We start from the raw sequence: 15,863 nt of genomic DNA, 5'->3' as shown, positions 1-15,863 counted from the left end.
CCTCCGGAGCGCCCGCTCGGCCCTCAGCTCCCAACTGTCTCCGCCCCCCTCGGCCGGGCAGCGGAACCCGCCCACGCCCCCCGCCGGCCTCGCGGGGCTCCGAGGGGGACGCGGGAGCGGTCACTCAGCTTGGCCTCTCGGCGCCCCTCAGCCGAGGAGCCCCGCGCCCGCCGCGCCCCCTCAGCTGAGGCGACCCCGCAGGCCCGGAAGGGCGGAGACGCGTCAGAGAGGAAGGCGGCGTCAGGGGCCGCCGGGGCAGCGACGCCGTCGCACGCAGCGAGCACGCACCCGGCGACGGCGGCGCCCGAGCCGGCCCCGCCCCGCAGACGCTGCTCGAGGCCGGCCCCGTCCCGCGCCGACGCCGCTCCGCTCGCTCACCTCACGGCCGACGCGGGAGCCGCGGAGCCGACGCCTCCTCAGGCTCCCGGGAGCAGCCGCGACGCCGCCCGAGCAACAACCCGACGCGCCCCGGCCCCGCCCACAGCGCGATGACGTCAGCGCGCCCGCACGTCACGGGGAGGTGGGGGCCGAGGCGGGGTCGGCTGCTGTCCGCGGGCGCCCCCTCGCGGAAGCCGGGGAAACTACGAGCCACACACGCGCACACACCAGTCTACACTCACTAGCTTACACACACACGCCCACACACACCAATCTGTACAAACACATACCAGTCTACACACACACCAGTCTACGCACACACACACCCCACACACACCAGTCTATACACACACCAGTCTGCACACACACACACACACGCACACACACACACACACACACACACACACGCACCGAGTTTTTTTTCACCACCCCCGGCCTCTTCACCCTGGGGTCAGGAAAAGAACCAAAGCCCGGGGTGCCGGCTGCAGCCTGCAGCGGGCACCGACTGCGAACGCAATCGGATCCTTGATTCTGACCGGGGGAACTCCAGGGGCCAAGCATTGCAAAAGCTTCCAGATAACCAGCCGCCTCTTTGAGGCAGCCAGGGGAATTCCAAGGCCTTGAACCGGTTCCCACTTCCCGTCACCATCACTTCTACCCGCAGTCCTTCATCCGAGGGCTTCTGCCCCGAGTTCATCCGCAAAACGAAAGAATTTGTAATCGCTCGTGATGCAGAGAAAAGAAATGTCAGGGCTCCCTATGACTAAGCACTTCCAAATAAGGACGTGCGATTTGGGTTACTAGTGTTTAGTTCAAGTCACTACTTCTCGGAAAGTTACAGACTCCTTCTTATATATGCGAAAGTATATATAGCAAGTAATTGTTCATTCTTAAGTCAAGATTATTCCTCTTTCTTTTTCTTGCTTTCAAAAAGATAGTGAATTCACTTCAGTTTAGGGGAAAATTCAAGTGTCAAAAACTCAAGTGTCAAAAAGGTGGAGGGAATGGGTGATGGATCATTGTATGGCTGAATATCAAATGTGAAAGCTTTGTAACTAAAAAATTAATAAAATAGAGCAATAAAAATTGCTTAAAAATAAAAATAGGGACTAGAACAATTTAAAAAAGTGTCAAAAACTCAAAACCTTAAGTAATTTTTAATTAAACCCACATTCTGTTTTAATTTTGGGCCACATCAGGCAGTGCTCAGGGTTTACTCCTGACTCTATGCTCTGGGATCACTTCTGGCGGTGCTTAGGGGATCAAATGGGGTGCTGGAGATCCACCAGAAGGGCAGCATGCAAGGCAAACGCCTGACCTGCTGTGCTATCACTGGCTCCCCTTAAGTATTTTTTTAAAAGAGGTATAAGACAGCATCCAGGTATAATAAATACTACTTAATAACTTTTACTCTTCTGCAACTTTGCAGTTTAGTGTTTGAATTATTTAGCTACCCATTCATTTCATATCTCATATTTCCAGGGAAGATTTCTGCTAGTGATTCTTTTATAGAACCCAGAACAATTTTGAGGGGAAAAGTAAGTTGAAAGCATTGTCGACCAGGTAACTCTGGGGGTTAATGTATTTGGTTTTGCATGCAGCTGACCCCAGTTCAATTCCTCTCACTGCATATGGCCCCCAGTATCTCCAGGAGTGATCCCTGAACACCACTGGGTATGGCCCTAACTGCTCCCCTGCAAACCCTAAAAATGTACTATCATGCTGATAGCTGTCATGAGCCTAGGAATTTAGACATATTTTAGGCTGTGACACATTGCAATTATTGTAGTTATGGGTGCGCTGGAGCAATAGCACAACGCTAGGGTATTTGCCTTGCACGCAGTCGGCCTGTCCGACCCGGGTTTGATTCCTACGCCCCTCTCAGAGAGCCGGCGAGCTACTGAAAGTACCTCGCCCACACAGCAAAGCCTGGCAAGCTCCCCGTGATGTATTCGATCTGCCAAACACAGCAACAAGTGTCACAATGGAGACGTTACTGGGCCCGCTCCAGCAAATCGATAAAAAACAGGAGGACAGTGCTACAGTAGTTATGGGTGTTCAAATCATTTTAGGATAAAAGGAAATTACAGTGGTTCCAGGGTGCTTTTGACATGTCTAAGTTTTTTATTGATTTCATACATTTCTCACACCATTACCCATGATGAGCCATTTTTTTCGAAGTGTATGGGAGACCGTATTTTTCAGTTATTGTTGGGGCCACACCAGTGCTCAGGGACTATTTCTGGCTCTGTGTTCAGGAGTAAACAGTGCTTGAACTGGGGTTAAGGGGAAAGTAACTGCCTGTACTTTCTCTCAGGCCCCAGATGAGAGTATTTAAAAATCATAATCTGAATGTTAGTGGTGCTGCCATTGAACTGTATTGTTCATCTAACCATGGACAGAGACCACTAATATTGTGTCATTTCTTTCATAAAATGAATCATGAGTCCTTCAAGCACAAATCCAGGAATTCAAAATTTTATTTAACCTCATTGAATGTTGAGCACTGTGCCGGGGGTATCCCCTGAACAATGTCCCCCAAGCAAAATCTCACAAAAAATGACAACTTCTGCTCAAATCCCATATGAGTAACCTTAGGGAAATGATTTAGCATCTCTGTGTGTGTATCTGCGTGTGGTATAACATATCTATATATATTATATCTATATATAACATATCATATATATAAAATATAAATGTTATATCATATATATAACATATAAACACATCTATAACTCCTTTTAGACTGAAAAATCCTTATTCTCCCTCCCTGCCCTGTTTTGATCATTAAAATATTGTTATGATTCTTTTTTTCACTTGTAAAATAGTTAACTATGGTCTGGGGAAGTGGCTTGGTGTCTTGCATTTGTGGGCCACAGGTTTGATGGTCTACAGTGCCAGATAACACACAAAAGTTAATTATGCCCAATAGGATATGGTCCTGTGACACAGTATGGCAGCATTGTGCTTAGTCGACTGTGGATTGTACTTTGACCTGACTAGATACAGGGCTCACTGGTATCAGCTGAATCCCACCACCATTACTCTAAGAGCAGCAAAAACAACAGTTCTATGATATGCCCCTAGTCCCCAGACCACACGCAGATACACACAGGCACAGAGATGCTAAATCACTTCCCTAAGGTTACTCCTATGGGATTTGAGCAGAAGTCATCATTTTTTGTGAGGTTTTGCTTGGGGGAAATTGTTCAGAGGATACTCCCGGCACAATGCTCAGAGGACCATGGCAGGGAGCCCAGCCTGTGTGGCCCAGGTTCCAAAGCCTGCACTTTTAATCTCTGTACTCTGCTGCCTTTCTTAAACTCCAGCAATTCTCAGATAAGGTCATGTGTGCAACTAGTACATGCCAGTTCTATTAATGCCAGTCTATTATCACTCTTAGTAACATTATATTACCCAGTTTGTGTGTGTATGTGTGTGTGTGTGTCGTAACATTCTATTGCCTAGTTTGTGTGTGTGGGGGGGGATAGCGGGGTGAAGAGGAGTACACCCATACTAGAGGCCAAGCCCAGGGCCTCAGGTTTGCAAAGCACGTGACCTACCACCACACCCCATCCCTATACCCATATCATTTTTAAATCGCTTTAGTAAAGTGAAATGTTTGCATCAAGTCCAAACATCTACTTAAGCCTTCTTTTAACTGGGTTGCTCTTGGCTGAAGCAATAGTATAGCAGGTAGTGTGCTTGCCTTGCATGAGGCCAACCTGGTTTCAACCCCTGTCATCCCCTACGGGCTCCTGAGCTCCACCAGGTGTGATCCCTGACCACTAACTAGGTTGATCTTTACAGAAATTCCTTTTGTCATCTAAAAGAGTCCAAAATCTAGCTATGATTCTGTGTCAATGATCTTGCCTTAGTGCTTTATCAATAGTGATAACTAAGGGGAAAGAAATACTTCTCATATCCCAACCCCCTCACAGAAATTCATTCATTTATCCAATAAGGACATGCTCAAGCCAGGCTCTGTGGTACATACTAAACATTCTACTGAACAGAATACATGGTTTTTATTCTCAGGGGAAGTTTTACAATAGGATGGGACACTAAGGAACTGTATAAGAGAACTTGTGGGCAGTATTATAAAGGTCAGGGAAATCTCATAGAAGTTCTAAGAGGTATCATTTAAAAGAAGCAGTCAGAGGAAGTCTCCCTTAGGAAGACTAAGGGAGACTTCTAAGTCCTAAAGAACAGTAGTAATTTGACAAGGGTGAATGAAGAGATATTCAAGTCAAAAACCATGAGGGGAAAGAGTTTGAAATATTTAGAAGCTGAAGCCAGCCACAGTAGCTGGCAAAGGGGAAGAAAACGAGAATTAAAATTGTACTACTCCTCCAAATCAAATGAGGGGCAGGCACAATTGTTGTTAATACAATTGTTAACAACAATAGGAACCAATTATTTGCACAGTCTACACTCTGGAAACCAGACCTCCCATAATTAACTCTTCAAAACCAGAGTGGAGGGAGTAGGGCCTCTTCTCGGAAACAGCCAGTCAGACTGATCCGCTGATACTAGTAGACAGAGTGATCATCTTCACAGTCCCCTGGGATGTGTCAGACATCACGAGGAGGTGAAGATGGCTGAATCACATTGTGTGACCAGAAGAAAGTTCATGGTTAATGATAATCTAAGGAGATAAGAGTGGATGAACTTTCACAGGGTTTAAGTGTGGAAATTAAGGCCACTGTAAAAATTATATGTAATGTTATATTTTGAGGGCTGATTTTTCAGTTTGAGGGCCACACCGGAAGGTGCTCAGGATTCACTCTTGGTGGGGCTCAGGGGACCATATGCAACACCAAGAATCAAGCTACAAGCAAGGCAAGCACCTTTACCCACTATACTTTTCCTGTAACTCCTAAATATTGAGGTTTATGTGATGGAACCAACTCTGGGAAATGAATGAAGAACAGACTGGAGAGGGGTGAGAATGGAGAGAATAAATGAATGCCTGTAAAGCAGCCAATGTATGGTCAAACAGGTAGTGCTGCCATTGTTATCTGTAGTGACTTAATTTTTCCAAAACAAAAATTTTAATGTAGTCCTTAGGAAAAGAACAGATATTTGAATAAATTTTTGGTTGTCAACTATTATTACTAGAATGAAAAATGAGCAAGATTTTCACAATGGATGGAGCCGGGTGATAAGACAGTGGGAGGGGCACTTGTCTTGCTCAAAGCCAACCTGGGGGTTGAATCCTCAGCACTCACATGATGCTCTGAGTGCCATCAGGAGTAATTCCTGAGTACTGTGCCAGAAGTAACCCCTAAGCATTACCTGGTGCCCTCCCTGAAAAAAGTTTTTACAATGGAGATGACCAAGTACTATATGTAGAACCATTAGAACCAGATGAAAAATAGATGCTACAATAAGGGTACTTACAACTATTTCTTCTATAGTTATGTCATCTAAGCAATATTATAATTATTTCAGCTTAGAATCTCAGCTTACACTATGGATAGTCAGCAGAACCATTTAACAAAGTAAGACTGGTTACATCCCAAACAAATAGTCTTCTAACAACGGAATAAAGAGACAGATGCTCTTTTCCCTGGCTTCTGCCAAATCTTTCTCATTGGCACGATACAGACAGAACTGGTTTAGATCATCGGTCTTTGCTTTTCCCCATATTACTATCCCTGAAAGCTGGATTTCTGGCTGTGAAACTCTAATATCTATAAAGGAAACTAAGAGAAGTGTGAGTTGAGCATGTTGTGTACCCAGAAATAATGCAGAGAGTTTGCCTCATTCGCAGGACAGAACAGAAGAGATGGATTTACCAGAATAAGCTGGTGATTGCAGGGTTGCTCCGTCCCAGAAATAATACCAAAGTGGTGAAACTCAAGCTGGGGCCTTTCCCAGAGTCAAGAACTGGCCTGAGACCTGCTGAGTGAGTCAATAGACACAGGAATGCAAACGCTGACTGAGAGGATTCTTGACTTCCTTTCAGATAGCTCCTCAAATCCTCCAGAGCCAAGACAGGCATGGTGTGCCCTGTGCTCACAGAAGCAGGAAGAAGTTCGTCCGGGAAGGAGTCTGCCCTGCACTTTATTAAATCCAAGAGCCCAAGTGATAGTGGTCAAAATACCCAATATCACAGCAGTGAAGGTTAAGAGCAACAGTGTATTTGGATTGCTTTATTGGCATGGTCCTCAGGGCCTGGCAGAGAGTACAGTGTATAAGGCAGTTACCTTCTAAGTGGTCAACCCCATTTCAATCCACAGCACCACATGTCCCTGAGCATGACCAAGAGTGACCCCTGAGCATAGGGCCAGGAGTGACCTCTGAGCACAGAGCCAAGCAGTGGCTCAATGCCCCCCTCCAAAAAACCAAAATGATTCTCACAGAAGTTTTATGAGGGAAGAGTACTGAGGCCTCCAAGCAGTTATCAGGGAATTTGGAGGTCACCAGATTTACACCAAGCAGTGCTCAGGGGCCAAACCATCCTCAGAGAACTCTTTACCCTCACCATGTCCCTAAAATGTAGCTCAAAAAATAGCTTGGTCCACACTAAATACAGTGAAAGCATAGACTTCATTGAATGGCTGACTGTTAAAACAACTCCAAAACATTAACATTCTTAGAGATCCACCCAGAACCCTTGGCTCTTCACTTACAGTGTCATAGCGCTCAGGGCTTTAAAGAGGGCTCATAGCGCTATCCCTACTTCCTGTTGATAAAAACAGAAGTCTATTATCCTCTTAGTACCAAAAATAGATGTGTTCATATTTTTTCAGTACAGAGTTACATAAAGTTTTCTAAATTGTAAATGAATGGAAAAATCTGAAAACATCGGCATGAAACTTAAAATCATGGCACATTTAATCCATTCATTTTTTGTTTTGGGCAAAACTTCACGAAAGAAATGTACGAACTGTCCCTTTGATGATTCCTCTACAAATAGGACACTTTCTTAGGGCAGGGGCACAGTCCTTACAGACGACGAGGTGGCCACAGGGGATGAACACTATGGACACCTCTTTGTCCATACACACTTTGCATGTGCGCTCCTCCTGAAGTCGCCTCAGTTGTTCTTCCATTGGCAGATCTAAAAAAAATAAATAAAAGTTCTTTTTTCTTTCTTTAAAGGCAATGTGCTGGGCCAGAGAGGGCACAGGGATTAAGGAGCCTGTCACTCAGGGCTGACCCTGGTTCTATAACTGGCACCATAAGGCCCTCCAAGAAGCAAACCAAAATGAGCACAGAGCTGGGGGCAGCCCGCAAGCACTATCAGGTGTGTGTCAAATGACCCCACTAACCAAAAAAGTAAATAAAAAAGGAACCCATTAATAAAGAATGCGATATGTTGCTTCTTCAGCAAAAGTCAAGAAAATAATAATAGTGTTATCCACTGGTTTAAATTATTAATACAATTTTACCTGAAACACCTTCTGTGGGAATATACTTCATGTCCCGTTGAACTAGGGAGAAAGGCATTACAGTAACAAATTAGTTTCCTTTCAGAATACATGCTTTTAGTCTAACAATTTATCCTCTGGCCAGATACTCTAAACAACTACTATGACAGACATCTAAATAACAGAAGTCTTTCATCTTCTTTATGTAGTCAATAGCATAAATGAGGCTGGATTATGGTCAGTTATGACAGCATTTTTGTGTACCAGGGGCTCAACCCAGAGTCTCACATGTGACGCCAGAAGCTGTTCTCTGAGCTGTGACCACAAACTATTAATAACTTATTTCTAACTGACCTAAAAAGTTCCCCTCAAAAAATATTCAGCACTGGGGCTGGAGCAATAGCACAGTGGGTAGGGTGTTTGCCTTGCACACGGCCGACCCAGGTTTGATTCCCAGCATCCCATATGGTCCCCTGAACACCGCCAGGAGTAATTCCTGAGTGCAGAGCCAGGAGTAACCCCTGAGCATCACCGGGTGTGACCCAAAAAGAAAAAAAATATTCAGCACTCACCAAATAAATGCCTGTATAAGGTGAGGTCCGTTTCTTGTAGCGCGCTTTTGAATACAGCAGCTGCAGAATTTCCTTTCACTAAAATAGTGTCAATCAGCTCTCTGGCCTGTAAAGAGGTCTGTGTTTTCTGCTTAATAACATCACGCTCTTGTTCAGTAATTGCTCTAGCAGTCAGCAGACTGTCCAGGATCGGAAGTACGCAAGTCAGATGCTGAAAAAGTGCCATTCTATTCTTCCGGATTAATAAAAGATCATCTTTAATAAAAAGAAAACAAAGAAATAATTTTAAAAAATGCTGCCCGGGACTGGAGTGATAGCACAGCAGGTAGGGCATTTGCCTTGCACGCAGTCGACCCGGGTTCGATTCCCAGCATCCCATATGATCCCCTGAGCACCGCCAGGGGTGATTCCTGAGTGCAGAACCAGGAGTAACCCCTGTGCATCGCCAGGTGTGACCCAAAAAGAAAAAAATGCTGCCCATAACTTCCTTTTTACACCTTCACCAAAATGAGAAAGTTTTCAGGATTCTAATTTAGAATGTTTAACATAAAGAGCTTTGCGGTTGGGGGTGCTGAAGTGTTATTACAATGGGAAGGGCATTTGCCTTGAACACACCCGACCTAAGTTTGATCCCTGGCATCCCATATGGTTTCCTGAACACCATCAGGAGTGATTCCTGAGTGCAGAGTCAGGAGTAACCCCTGAGCATCACTGGTGTGCCCCCAGTCCCCACCCCCAAAAGCGTTCTGATTGAACTGACTATATTTTCAGGAGCTGGCATACATGAATGCCAAGTCTGTGCAGAAATAGTTATTACAGTAATAAATAGATGCACCTGATTCTTTTTCTTCAGTTGCTCTTTCTTTCTCCTCTTCCCTTATTTCATCTTGTGCATTAAGTAAATCTACCACGAGATCACTAACTGTCTTATAGTTCTCTCCAGATGTGAGGATCTGACTCTGCACTGTCTGTCTGACCAGCCTCCTACTGAAGCCCATTTCTAAGGCCGCCTTGACCACAGGAGTGTTCATCATGACTGCATCTTCCGACGGCGTATCTCCAGGTCCAAAGTGAAGGACTATATGGAAGAAACCATACAACACACACATTACAGCAGACAGTATGTTTTTATAAACTGGAAGTCATCGTGGAATCAAAGATATAACATACCCCAAAACAAGGGGCACAGCTATTTACTAAGTTTTAAAAAATAATGATACACATGTTCAGCACACTTAAAATTATGCTTATGCAGGACTTGGACAATAGTACAGCAGGTAGTGTGTCTGCCTTGCACATGGTTAACCTGGGTTCAATTCCCAGCATCCCATATGGTCTCTCAAGCACTGCCAGGAGTAATTCGTGAGTGCAAAGTCAGGAGTAACCCTTGAGCATTGCCGGATGTGACCCAAAAAGAAAAAAATCATGTTTATGCAGGTACTGAGAATACAGACTACTGAATTTCAACACAAAGGCTGCATGATCTGGCTTGGTTGGGAGCCAGAGAGGGAAACAGGACCACAGGGATGTGCTGCCAGACGGAGACACGCTTTGCTCATGATGACTGAACAAATGAGCTTTCTGAAGCAAGCGTGTCTGTCATATAGTGTGAGAGGCCCCTGCCACCACTCACCTCTATCCCTACACTATGTCAGTTTTGTGATGTTCATTCTAGACAACTTTTATAAACTCTGTCAGACTCCCCTTTATCCCCCCAATAACTCCACAGCTCTCAGATAAGAACACAGCATCGTATCAGTACACAGGAACTCACTCAACTCACTTTGGCTCACCTGTCACACTCACACCCTGCTTTTACGTGCTCACTGGCAGACTCAAAACCCAAAGGACTGTTTTTACAATAAGTAGGGCACTTACTCACCCTACACACTGCCAGCCTGGGTTTGATCCCCGGTACCCTATAAGCTCCCCTGAGTACCTCCAGGAGTGATCCCTGAGCGCAGAGCCAGGAATAATAAGCCCTGAGCACAGTCAGATGTGGTCCAAACCCTTCTGGCCTCCTGCCCCAAAATAGAAATCCCTAGAATGTTTTTAAAAGTTCCACAGGCAATTACAATGTGCACTGATGTTTGAGAAATGCAACTCATTGTATTTGAAAATGCACTAAAAGTCATAACTTAAAATACAAGTATACATTATTATTATTATCAACATTCAACATTAACAGTATCAAATGGTCCCAATTAAATGCAGGAGTTATTATCATCATACATACTTGGAGACTCTGCAATTTCATCTTCTGGATTTTCTGAAGTAGATAACAGCTACAGAATAAAAAGGTGTATAGATTACAATATAATTTTAACCCTGTCTGGTGCAATAAATAGTCGACACCCAATTTATTAAATGTATTGAAAACTGACTTTCTCACTAGCAAACTGTTTTAACACATGGAGCCCACGATGTAATTCGTGTGAACTAGCCTCAGCTAGGAGGCACCAGCTGGTATCAAGAGGTCAGAGTCACATGGATGTTTTGCTGCCATTTAACAGCAATACTCAGGGCCACTGGGAGAGTGCCCACACGCTCACACATTTGGTACCAAATGTATCTGCTAACATACAGCATGTGTATCCTCTCGCATAAGGCAGGGACATCTTCCCCAAAGTCTTACCTAACCTTATCTTGATTTTGAGTTTTTTCTTTTTCCTTCCTTCCCCACCACTTCCCAAGTCACCCTCTGGAATCAGGTGGGCCCATTAACTATGACTAAGAAGTGACAACTCTCAAATTATTGTCTAAATTCTTAGTTGCTTTTCTGGGAAGATAAGGACAAGCAATAAAATTCCATTTCTCAAATACTGAGGGTTGTGGGGGGGCGGGAGCCTCCCACACAGAGCTCAGAAGGCTGGGGCCAAAGTGGGGTGCATAGGCTCGCTGGCGGTTCTTGGTCAATCAGGAAAGTGGCCAATGTGAGGGTCTGAGGGCATAGGGATGTCCCAGCTCTGCAGAGTCAGGGCTACCTGAGTCACCCAAGGGTGCTGGGACCTGAGGGACACCCAGATATTCAGGGATCTCCAGGCCTGAATCAGCCACATCAGGGACTAGAATTCAGGCTGGACCTTTGCTGAGCACAGCCCCTCACCCTTGTAATGACCCCTGCATTGACCCCTGCCCCCTCTCCTTAGGCATGCCTCCTGATCCCTGCACTGGCCCCTGGGCTCCCTCTTCCCAGGCACGATCCCTGACCCCTGCACCTCTCCACCATCCTTCCCAAAACTTTTGAAGAAAAATTTATACTTGAGATCAGTGATATTCTCAGCAGCAGGCACTTACTCACTATGCACATATGCACACATTCCAGAGTTCTAGAATAAATTTCTACAATCCCCCCAGAAGAAAATAAAACCCATCAAACTATTATATTACTACCCTGCTCAAATTTTTTTCTGTTGAGTAAAATTTAAAATCTATTTTAAATCTTATTCAAGACATCTGTGACTCTGAACCACACTGACAGGTGCTAGGGCTGCTCCTGGCTTGGTGCTCGGGAGCACCCTGCAGTGCCAGGGACCAAACCCAGGTCTCCTTGGGCAAAGCCCATGCTCCAGTCTGCGGAACCAACTCCCCAGCCTCGCAGTCTATGTTATCCAAATAACACTACTCCTGGGCCAGGGCAATAGAACAGCGGATAGGGTACTTGCCTTGCATGCGGTCAGCCCGGGTTCAGCCCCTGGCACCCCTAATGATGCACTGTAGCCTGCCAGGAGCAAGACCCAAGTGCAAAGCCAGGAGTAAGCCCACAAAACAAAAGACAAACCAATACAACTTTCTAAATTGTTAGATTAAAAAAAATTTTAAAGCCACTCATAATAAAAATAAAAAACTCTTAAAGCAACTTCTCAAAACATTTATTCTCCATGATTATAAAAAATAATTCTAGTGTTAACGATTGATTTGAATCAACCAAAGAACCAGGCCTACCTGTTCAAGCAGGTGAGGGTAATTGGCTTGGACCCGGCCGATGAACTCTTGTCCTTTAATCCGTACCAAGTACTCACACCTGGAGTGCAAACACAGTCGGACTTGGGGGGACCACTTAGGTGCCCGGTGAGGACCGTAGACACCACCAGTGAGTGTGCCACCTGACGCTTGAGCGTGTGGGGTATGGGGAGAAGCCCTGCCGAGCAGAGATGAGGACCTCAGAGGAGGGCTGCACTGGGTGTGCAGAGTGAGCAGGGAGCAGAGAGGGTCTCCAGCACAGCTCTGGGCTGCTCCCCTCAACTATTCTGAGATCCCCATATGGGGGACCATATTGGGCACTAGGAATCAAACTCACATGGTCACATGCAAGATAACCAGCTTCTACTCTCTCCCTCCCTCTCTCTCTCTGGGAACCTTTGTACATATAAAGCCAAAAATACATAAAGAGGAATAAGAATTAACAAGCCAATATTCATTACTTAGAAACTCCTAGATGATAGACTGATGGCCACACAAGTATAGAATGAAGACACCAAAGCCAATTTACCACTCTGTATGTGGTCACAAAATGACACCCCTAGAAAATGCTTTGTTAGGGCCGGAAAGGCAGCAGTGGAGGAAGGCTCTGGCCTCACATGCATGTATGGCAATTACACCCCTGCTAGCACTTCCCAGCTACGTATTTATGACTCATTCATGATACGCCGCCTCCTGCTGTAATCCAGTAACTCTCTGGATCTTGGTTTCATTTACTATTTTAAGCACGAGCACCTGGGGAAGGGAGACCAATTAATATTAAGTACTGATTAAAGAGAAATATGTCCAAAACATAATGGTGACTAAAAAAGTCCCAGGATGGTACAAATATGATGTAATGCATGTAAAGCTGTATGTTGATCTATGAATGTACATTATATTCAGTAATCTATTAACTGTGCTTATCTAATTTATGTGGTGAGATTTCTATTTACATTTTTCCTCAATTTTTTTTACTATAACAATATCTGAGCATATATTTTTGTTTGGGGGTCATATCCATCGGTGCTTGGGGCTCACTTTTGGCTCTGCACTCAGGGTCACTCCTGGTGGCATTTGGGGGAGCCTATGTGGTGCCAGGGATTGAGCTGGGGTCTGCCACATGCAAGGCAAGCACTTTAACTAGCTCTCCAACCCCAATTATTATTATTGAATAATAGGCATTCATATGATCAAAGAGAACCTGAGAACTTGGTTTCCAGAAATAAACTTATGAAGGGCAGTGGGGTGGGGGGTGGCTGGGCTGGAGTCCAGAGATGCAGTGAAGGGAAATGGACACCAGCCGAGGGGGTGGTACTAAACACCAAATGGGCTTTTTAATTATAGACCACCCCAAAAATGTGGATTTGCAACAAAGAATATAGGAAGTGCTCAGGGTCAGCAGACAGACCCCAGAGAGCAGTTTCCTCACATGCTGTGTCTCCAGTGCCCTGCCCTCACGAGGGGCGGTGACGGATTGCCATCGTCAAAACTGCTCTGCTTCATTCCAGGTTCCTGTCACTAATCTTTGGCCACCACTTGGTTACAGGTGCTTAGATATAAGAAAAACACACAGCGGGGGCTTCAGATGGTGCTCTGGGCTCTCAGGGTCCCCTGTGGGTCTAGGCGGGGGGGGGGGGGGGGGAATGTCAGCGTAACCCAGGTGCGGGCCACCATGGATATTTGCAAAGAGAATTTCAAAGCGATTACCTGGGAAACCACTTGGCATGTTCCACCCAGGGGTCATCTCCAGACTCCCAGCACCTCAGCCCACCGTCACAGCAAAAGCATTTGACATCATCACTGCGACCTACAATTCATGGGGGACCAGAACTTAGAATACATCGAACTTGCCCGATATAATGATAGAACCACACTGATCATTTCCTTCTATTTTCTCGAATCATGTTTCTTTTTTTTTTTCTTTTTTGGGTCACACCCAGCGATGCATAGGGGTTACTCCTGGTTCATGCACTCAGGAATTACTCCTGGCCGCGCTTGGGAATTGTATGGGATGCTGGGAATTGAACCCCGGTCGGCCGCGTGCAAGGCAAACGCCCTACCCGCTGTGCTATCACTCCAGCCCCAGGATCATGTTTCTTACCCACGTAATAAAAACCTGCGCTGGCGAGCTGCTCGGGACAGACAGGGATGCTGGCTGGCCAGTGGCAGAAGGTCCGGAGGCGGGCTGCATGGGTTTGCAGGCTCAGGTTGGAAACTGTATAGGGTGCCGCGGCGTGAAGCTGCTTTTTTAGAAACGGGCAGTTGGGGAAGTGCCTCAGGTGCTCTGACATGGCGTCATCCTTGGGTTCCCAATTGCTCAGTTTGACACCACAGGCGAAGCAGGCCACCCGGTCTCCAGGCCCGATGTAATAGAAGCCCGCTTTGGCCAGATCCTCAGGCGACAGAAAGGACAAGGGCCACGTCCCGAATGTCAGCAGCCGGGCTTTCTCGGTGTCCATTGCACAGGGGGAAGGCTCCATTCCTGGGGGGCAGAGGTCCTGATTTGGTCTGGAGTTCACCGGGTTTGATGGAAAGCTTGAATAAGAGTCACTGAAATAGCCACTGTTTTCCCAACTTGGGAGCAGGGAATGTGTGGACTCGGGCTCCGAAGGAGAAGTTGGATGAACAGAGGCCCCAGGGACGAGAGAGGAATTTAGATTCTGGATAAAGCTGCAGCTGGGGTACAGCTTCCGATGCTTTTCCACAGGTTTGTCTCCTTGTTTCCAATTATCTAGCATCAGGCCACAGCAGAAGCATCTGACCTTGTCCATTGCACCGGTGTAATAAAAGCCCGCGCGAGCCAGGCTCCTTTCCGAGACAGGCACACCGGCCGGGAAGGTGGAGAACGTGGACATCCGGTAGAGCTCGCAGGAAAAGTCATATTTCAGTTCAAATGTGGCGGCGTTCTTCATCAAATTTGATAAGAATTCGCTGCTTTCTACTATGTTCATGATGAAAGGGAGGGGAGGAAAAGGGACTAGCCTTCCTCTGGGGAGGTAGTTCTGTGCATGCGTTTGAGTTTCTTCATTTGGGTCCAAGGGTCAATCCCTCAGTGAGGAAATCTTTCCTCCTTTTTACTTCCCTGCATGCCAGGTTTCAGATGGTGACATTCTCAAGAACACTGGTCTACTTTAAGGGGCAGTCATATGCAAGGAGGACTCTTTCCACACGGCACGGTACCAGGGATAAAAACCCAAACCCTTTCTAGAAATGACCATGCTCTGGGATCTCAATGACTCCACTTGAGTCGACTTCTCTACATCACTAAACAGATTTGCAGATGTTCAGCCAGCCTGAAGATAAAAATGTGTGACTCACATGGGCAGCTTGTCTCAGGGCAGAAAGCAGGGCTCTCTAAGTGATCTCCAGAAAAAATATTCAAACTATGTGTGCCTTGCTTTTTTTAAGTACTGAGATTTCGTAGTCGAAAAAAAAAAAAAAAGAGAGAGCGCGCACAGGGTCTACCTCAAAAAAGGAAAGGAATGCACAAAAATCCTAAGATGCATGTTTTAACATCTGTGTTACCAAGAGCTATCTTAGAACTGCACATCATGTTTTCATTATTTCCTAG

General features: G+C 45.9%; 1 protein-coding gene across 2 annotated transcripts; it reads right to left on the bottom strand.

Moving 5' to 3' along the window:
- Positions 1-7,061: 7,061 nt before the first annotated feature.
- On the bottom strand, positions 7,062-15,441 carry LOC130024372 (baculoviral IAP repeat-containing protein 3-like). 2 transcript variants are annotated; one of them, XM_056115097.1, is made up of 8 exons: positions 14,394-15,441; positions 14,000-14,099; positions 12,275-12,353; positions 10,566-10,614; positions 9,165-9,407; positions 8,330-8,584; positions 7,779-7,820; positions 7,062-7,447 (listed from the first exon to the last, which is right to left on the bottom strand). In XM_056115097.1, exons 1-8 carry the CDS (start codon positions 15,241-15,243, stop codon positions 7,254-7,256), a joined length of 1,812 nt encoding a protein of 603 aa, XP_055971072.1. In that variant the 5' UTR covers positions 15,244-15,441; the 3' UTR covers positions 7,062-7,253. The 2 variants fall into 2 exon arrangements, with proteins under 2 accessions (XP_055971072.1, XP_055971073.1); XM_056115098.1 differs by having other exon boundaries at positions 14,409-15,441.
- Between the last annotated feature and the right edge of the window lie 422 nt (positions 15,442-15,863).

Source organism: Sorex fumeus, unplaced genomic scaffold (assembly GCF_029834395.1).
Source record: "Sorex fumeus unplaced genomic scaffold, SorFum_2.1 ptg000028l, whole genome shotgun sequence".
Lineage (NCBI taxonomy): Eukaryota > Metazoa > Chordata > Mammalia > Eulipotyphla > Soricidae > Sorex > Sorex fumeus.
Note: the sequence above shows the minus strand (reverse complement) of the source record. Positions and strands in the feature narration are given on the sequence as shown.

Bases quoted from the DNA above. Each gene is read 5' to 3' on its own strand.
- LOC130024372 (XM_056115097.1), bottom strand. From the start codon at position 15,243: ATGAACATAGTAGAAAGCAGCGAATTCTTATCAAATTTGATGAAGAAC. The intron at 9,408-10,565 runs GTATGTATGATG...TCTTCCATATAG, and splicing joins TGAAATTGCAGAGTCTCCAA to TCCTTCACTTTGGACCTGGA. The intron at 7,821-8,329 runs GTGAGTGCTGAA...CTTTCTCCCTAG, and splicing joins CTTATACAGGCATTTATTTG to TTCAACGGGACATGAAGTAT.